The 6,580-nt window shown below is 56.2% G+C and overlaps 2 protein-coding genes across 2 annotated transcripts; one reads left to right on the top strand and one right to left on the bottom strand.

The window, feature by feature from the left end:
• Positions 1-447: 447 nt before the first annotated feature.
• GMORB2_5375 (uncharacterized protein) lies at positions 448-2,308 on the top strand (the record flags this gene model as incomplete). The annotated part of the gene is made up of 2 exons (XM_035467349.1): positions 448-593; positions 796-2,308. 2 exons carry the CDS (start codon positions 448-450, stop codon positions 2,306-2,308), a joined length of 1,659 nt encoding a protein of 552 aa, XP_035323361.1.
• A 417-nt stretch (positions 2,309-2,725) lies between these two features.
• Positions 2,726-6,158, bottom strand: GMORB2_5374 (protein kinase A; the record flags this gene model as incomplete). The annotated part of the gene is made up of 5 exons (XM_035467348.1): positions 2,726-2,733; positions 3,246-3,565; positions 3,705-4,380; positions 4,525-4,554; positions 5,984-6,158. 5 exons carry the CDS (start codon positions 6,156-6,158, stop codon positions 2,726-2,728), a joined length of 1,209 nt encoding a protein of 402 aa, XP_035323360.1.
• Between the last annotated feature and the right edge of the window lie 422 nt (positions 6,159-6,580).

Raw genomic sequence — 6,580 nt, 5'->3', positions numbered from 1 at the left:
CCCCCCCCCCCCCCCCCCCGAGAGATTCAAGTTCAGATTCAGTTAACCTAGACTCTTGCATATACAATCATCATCCCTCCCTTTTCCCCACCGTCAATCAGATCACCTTACCCCGCCAATAAACTCGGGGGGGCTCTATCCTTCAGCTCTACCAGACTAATCATGTTGACTGCTAATACTTCCCAGTAATAGCGGGCAGAAAAAGGACACACAACTCCTTTTCTTTTTTTTTTTTTCTTTTTTTCTCTTCTTTTTTTTTTTCTTTCATTCCGTTCACTCTTTCTATCTCGGTTCTTCGGACGTGAACACCCATTCTCGACACTTGGGAAAGCAGAAGAAGAGAGAGAATTTATATTAAGAAAAAAAGAGATTATTTTTCTTTTTTTAAAAAAAAAGAAAAGAAAAGACCAAGAACAAGAAGAACAACAAAGAGTCAAATCACCAAGAATGGCTCCTTCGACTCTCGACCTGATGATTCTTACCTTTAACTGTGCCAAGAACCTGATCGATGTCGACGTCTTTGCCCATCACTTGAAGGATGCTCTGGGGCGAAATGGCCCTGATGATGGGCATCTGCCTGATATTGTTGTCTTGTAAGCTATTCATCTCATTCTACATCTCTATTCTTTTACACGCTCCTCTCTCCCTCGTACACTCGTTGCTTTTATTCTCGTCTTATAGAACTTGTACGCCTTCTTCTTCCCTTGCACTCGTCATTTCATGGATGGCTGACTGCTCTTCTACTCTCCTCCAATCTTTTTGGGGGGGTTTTTTTATAAATAAAAACAAAAACAGCTCCCTCCAAGAAATTGCTCCGCTCGGCTACTCCTTCGTAGGCGGATACTTTCTCAACGCCTACCTTTCCCGATTCCAAGACGCCCTCAACCTAGCCGCCGTGCGATATCACGACGGTGCTACTCCATCACCATCATCATCGACATCTCCCAAACCCGACAGCGACGGCAACGGCGAGAGCGGAGACGGGCAGAGAGAGCGCCACCGCCAACCTTACAAGCTCGTGACGGCCCGTAATGTCGGGTACACTGCCATCGTCATGCTGGCACGCGACCCGGCACGCGTGCAGGACCTGCAAGAGGCCGAGGTCAGGTTCGGCACCGCCGACATGGGCAACAAGGGCGCCGTCGGTCTGCGATGCCTATACAACCAAGGCGGCAGCGGAACCGGCAGCGGAACCGGCGCCGGGGACGACGACGGGGACGGGGCCCAGACGGAGCTGACCTTTGTGGCTACCCACCTAGCCGCCATGGAGTGGAACCTCGCCAGGCGCAACGCCGACTGGGCCGCCATAATGCGCGCCTTGACGTTTGCCGATCCCGAGGCGGCGGTGGCGCGACAGCAGAAGAAGCCGCAGAAACAGCGGAAGCAGCAGGAACGGCAGCAGGAACGGCAGCAGGAGAGACGACAGACGGAGACTTGCGGACTGCTACGGAATGTCGACGCCGACGCCGACGCCGACGACGACGACGACGACGACGACGACGACGCGGCTCACCGCCGCGAACTGCACAGCCTATCCATCTTCAAACCGTCGTCGCACCTCTTCGTGGCGGGCGACCTCAACTACCGCATCTCGACCACGCCCCCGCCGCCGGGCGCCCCCTTCCCGGACGAGGACCCGGCCTCGGACAAGCACTACATGCGCTTCCGTCACCTGGACCAGCTGACGCGCGAGAGGGACGCGGGCCGCACCCTGCACGGCATGTCCGAGGCCGACGTCTCCTTCCCGCCCACGTACAAGTACAAGGTCACCGGCAGGCCCGCCTCCGACGCCGCCGCCGCCGCCCACCGCCGCCGCGAACTCACCTGGCACTTTGCCCCGCACCGCTACCCTGCCTGGACGGATCGCATCCTCTACCTGGACACGCCCGGTTCCGGCCACGGTGGCGGCAGCGGCGGCAGCAGCAGCGGCGGCGGCGGAAGCAGCGTCCCCCCCATCGTCACGCGCGCCTACGAAGCCCTGCCCGTCATGGAGACGAGCGACCACCGCGCCGTCTTCTGGCGCGCAGACGTCCCCCTCATCGGTCCGGGCCGCATGAGGGCCCTCGTCGCCGGGTCGGCGGAGAGCAAGGGTCAGACCGTGCCGGATCCGCGCTCCCGCCTACCGGTCGAGATCGACCCGGCGGCATGGGGTAGGAGGTCCGCCGCCCGCGGCAAGGAGCTCGTCGTCGGCTGGGCCGCGCTGCTGTCGAGCACCTGGGAGGGAGGCCTGGCTTGGACATCGGTCGCTGCCTTGACAGTGGCTTGGTGGTATTGGCTTTCCATGACGGCTGAGCCTCAACAACTTTGATGGGGTTTTCCTTTTCGAGTTGCTTTTCCCCCCTATTTTTCTTCTCTTCTCTCTTCTCTTCTCTTCTTCTTCTTTGGCTATTCCTTTTCTTTTTATTCTTTACAACAACAGGATATCTCGATGTCTGGTCAAGGCGTTTTCTATTTATTGCCGGGGGGGGGGAGAGGCTGGACATGATGGGATATATATTGTAGGTGTATATGAGATTTACATGTACATGCTTGTTCAATGGGCTTAGATATCATAGAGATAAATATATTGTTAGAGATGATAGGAAAGCAGTCGATGGCTTATTTTTTTTTAAAAAAATAAAAAAATAAAAAAAGAAGAAAAGAAGAAGAAAATACTTCGTCTACGGAATATATACAAACCCCACCATTCTTCAACTCTCGACACATTTCACTTCTTTCCGATTTCTCAACAAGCTGTGTACGATTTCGGAGAAGTCAAAAAGGCTAGTCGTGTTCAGAATCAACGTGATTATATTCAACAACCAACATCCCCCCTTCCCCTCCAAAAACGAAGGGGAAGCAAATAAGACAAAAAAATATTCGCCATCCCGCTTGCGTATCTGACAATACCCAATTGTCCGGATCATCTACTTTGACTAGGTAACCCATTGAGAAAGAATTAGGATAGAATGAAAAGTACCTCGAGATTACACCCCCAAGGACAAGTGAAGAAGAAGAAGAAAAGAGACAAAAAAAAAAGAGACAAAAATGTACAGATCCATGTCTTGACATGTATTGTTGAGATATTCTACCACCAGGGTACGTGTGTGTGTATAGTCTAAATATGTAATAGTGCAAATGTCCGCATATATATATATATATATATGTGTGTGTGTGTGTGTGTGTGTGCGTGTGTGTGTGTGTGCGTGCGTGTGCGTGTGTGCATGTGTGTCGTGTGTTTTGAGGGTGGACAGGTTAAAAATCACAAAAGTACCGATCATACTCTTGCGCCATCTCAGCCGTGTACTCTACCCTCCTGGACCCGTCATCCTCGGGGTAGTTGTCGAAGCACTGGGCGTCGCCGGGGAAGCGGACGGGCGGGATGATGGGGCCGGTGCCGCGGGCGTGGGAGATGTCGTCCCAGTTGACGCCGCGGAAGAAGGGGTGCTCCTTCACGCGCTGAGCTCCTCCGCTGATGTTGCCCAGCCGGTGGGAGCGGTCCTTCGTGCAGAAGGAGAGGATGATGCTCTTCGCCTCGTCCGAGATCTGGGGCTCCCGAGGGAAGACGAGCGGTTTCTCGATGATTCTGCCTCACCTTGTCAGATGGGACGGGTTCTCGTCAAGAGACAGAGACGGCGAGGAGGGAGGGGGGAGGGGGGAGGGGGGGATCTGTCTGCTCGAGAGACGGGAGACGGAGACGGAGCCGGGGGCAGGAAAGAACGCACTGTTTGTAGATCTCAATCGGATTCTGATGCCAGAATGGAGGGTAGCCGGTCAGGAACTCGTAGAGCAGGATGCCCAGGGCCCACCAGTCCACGGCGGCCGAGTGTCCCTTGTTGTGTATGACCTCGGGGGCCAGGTACTCCGGTGTGCCGCACAGGGTATACGTCTCGACGGGCTTGTCGTGGTCGCCTGCCGCCGCACCGTCCGCGCTCACGCCCGCGCCGGCATCGCCGCCGCTCTTGCGACCACCGAGACGCTTCGCGAAGCCGAAGTCGACGAGCTTTATGTGGCCGGCCGCGTCGAGCAGGAGGTTTTCAGGCTTCAGGTCGCGGTAGGCCACGCCGCCCTGGTCTTCGTGGAGGTACTGGAGCACGCAGACGATCTCGGCGGCGTAGAAGCGGGCCGTGTGCTCGTCGAAGCGGCGCAGCCTGCGCAGGTAGCTGAAGAGCTCGCCGCCGGGCACGTAGTCGAGTAGCATGTAGAGGGAGTCGCGGTCGGAGAAGGAGGCGCGCAGGCAGGTGATGAAGGGGTGTCCGGCAATCTCGGCGAGGATGGAGCGCTCGTGGCGCACGTGGTCGATCTGCTTGAGCTTGATGATTTCCGTCTTGCGCAGTATCTTTAGGGCGTAGAAGGACTGGTCGGAGGGCGAGGAGGACGAGGAGTGCTGAACGGGCTGGACTAGACAGACGCGCGCAAATGTGCCTTTCCCCCCCCCCGTTCATTGTGCGCGTCAGCATTTCTCTCTCTCTCTCTCTGATCTGCCTCCCCCTTTCCGCTTCCTCTTTCTTCCCTCCCTGACCCTTACCGCTATGGAATGCTTACCTGTACCTAGTGTCCGCACGAGACTAAAGTCTTGAAGTCGAAAGCGGTGAGTGGGCGGTAGAGGAGAGGCGACGGCATCACGGCGCGAGGGGGTGGTTATGGTGGTGGTGGTGGGGGTGGCGGTGGTGGTGGTTGATGATGATGACAGATCGGTAGCTTGAGGGCCAGCGACGGTAGCAGCCATGGTGTTTCTGCGTCTCTCCTGTTTCTCTCGATGTCTCTCCTCTTATCGCCCTTTCTTTTCCTTTCTTTTTTTCCTCTCTTCTTTTTCTGTCAGTCTGTTTCGGTGAGGACAGTGTTGTCCAGGGAAAGCAGCCAGCTGTCTTCCGAGTTCTGGTGTAGAGAGAGAGAGAGAGAGAGAGAGAGAGAGTAGGAGAAGGAGAAAATCAATCGCTGGAGGGGGAGTCGCTGAATTCGAGATCGAAGGCCGAAAATGGCAGTATCCGGGACACTGGTTGGTTGTGGCGGTGGTGGCCCGTGATGGTTGCTGCTGTGGTGTCGATTATGGGGGTGGCGGCGGCAGCGGTGGTTGGTGGTGACAGGGGACGTGGTAGTGTGACGTTTCATGTATTAATTATAGGATCGGGAGCAAAGTATCGACCGTGGCAGCGAGTGGCGAATGAAGGGTCCCATGGGTCCGCTCCCTGTTGGGATTGATGGAAATGAGGCTCTTGGAGGCGGAGGGAGAGTTGGGGGGGAGGAGGAGGAGGAGGAGGAGGAGGAGGAGGAGGAGGAATGTATCGATAAGATGGCGTCGGTGCTGGTCGTTTGGCGTCGGTAGGAGCAACACCCGTACTTGCCTACTCTAGCATGAATTATTGTAGGAGTATATGTACTGTATGTGATGCAATGCTACAGTGGTGCAGGGCGATGCCTGTCGGATGGTAATTGACATGCAAGGTGCTGACGGGGTGTACGGGATACGTGGTGGCATACGAGGATCCAGAGCACAGATCTCAAGTACGAAACGAAGCGGAGGAAAGAGTGGAGGGGAGAGCCCTGGCTGGCCGGAGAGGAGGAGGAGGATGACGATGATGACGATGATGACGATGATGGTGGGTCAGCAGGACGGTTGGTGTTCTGTGCAGGTGCCGTCCGTGGCTTGTTATGCTGCGATGCTGCGGTGGTGCGAGCACATAACATAACGATGCATACGCAGACAGACTCGGCAGCACTGGTAGCAGTAGAGTAGACGAGAGAGCTGGGGGGATAGCATGTAAGGCTGCGACAGGTGTCAGGATGCTCACAGTCGATGCCATCAATCCCCACCAGATATATATGCCCGCAGTTGATCTTGCGTGTGACGATGTAGGATGGAATGGCCCGTACTGCCGAGTACTGCCCTGTAGGCTGCTGTACGGGTTCGCAGTAGAGAATCGACACCTATGACGCAACGAGCCTCGTCGACGACGGGCTATCATCATCACCTGCGTACGGGGCACGGAGCAATGCATGCTACGCGGTGATGATGTACCGAGAGCACGCTGACAAGTCCAGCAGTGCTGCGAGTAGAGCCTAGAGGTTGCCTCTGCGCGCCACGGTCCAGTGCTTGCGGAGGCAGTGGGCGGGGTGGGCCCAGAGGTACGCCTCGGTGCAGGGTGCGCGTGGGTGAGTGCCTCGACTGTCGGCGCCATGCCTGATGGCAGCAGTTGGGTTTTTGCTCACGACACCATGGGTATATTCTACGTGGTCCATCTGTAATATCACCATAACATCATGACATCGTATCATGTAATCTGCATGGCTGAGAGGTACGGAGACTGCCAGCTGCAGCTGTAATCTGTAATGCTCGTACAGATTGAACCTGTACATGCGCGGGGGCACGTACTCGACCACACCTGGACCTGCGGAGCTTGGACACGGTGACGTCTACCTGCAAGACCGCCGTAAAGTCTCCTGCCAACCTGCTGCGCCGACGGCCGTGCCCTGTATCAGCCTCCCGTTCCAGGGGCTCGGCTCGAGGGTTCTTCCCTACGGGCGAGTGATACGGAGCGTACAGGTGATACTCGTATATTATTACCTTGCCCCCCCCCCCCCCCCCCCCCCCCCCCCCCCC

Source organism: Geosmithia morbida (genome assembly GCF_012550715.1).
Source record: "Geosmithia morbida isolate 1262 chromosome Unknown scaffold_3, whole genome shotgun sequence".
Taxonomy (NCBI): Eukaryota; Fungi; Ascomycota; class Sordariomycetes; order Hypocreales; family Bionectriaceae; genus Geosmithia; species Geosmithia morbida.
The sequence above is the reverse complement of the archived record's forward strand: the minus strand, read 5'-3'. Positions and strand labels throughout refer to the sequence as shown.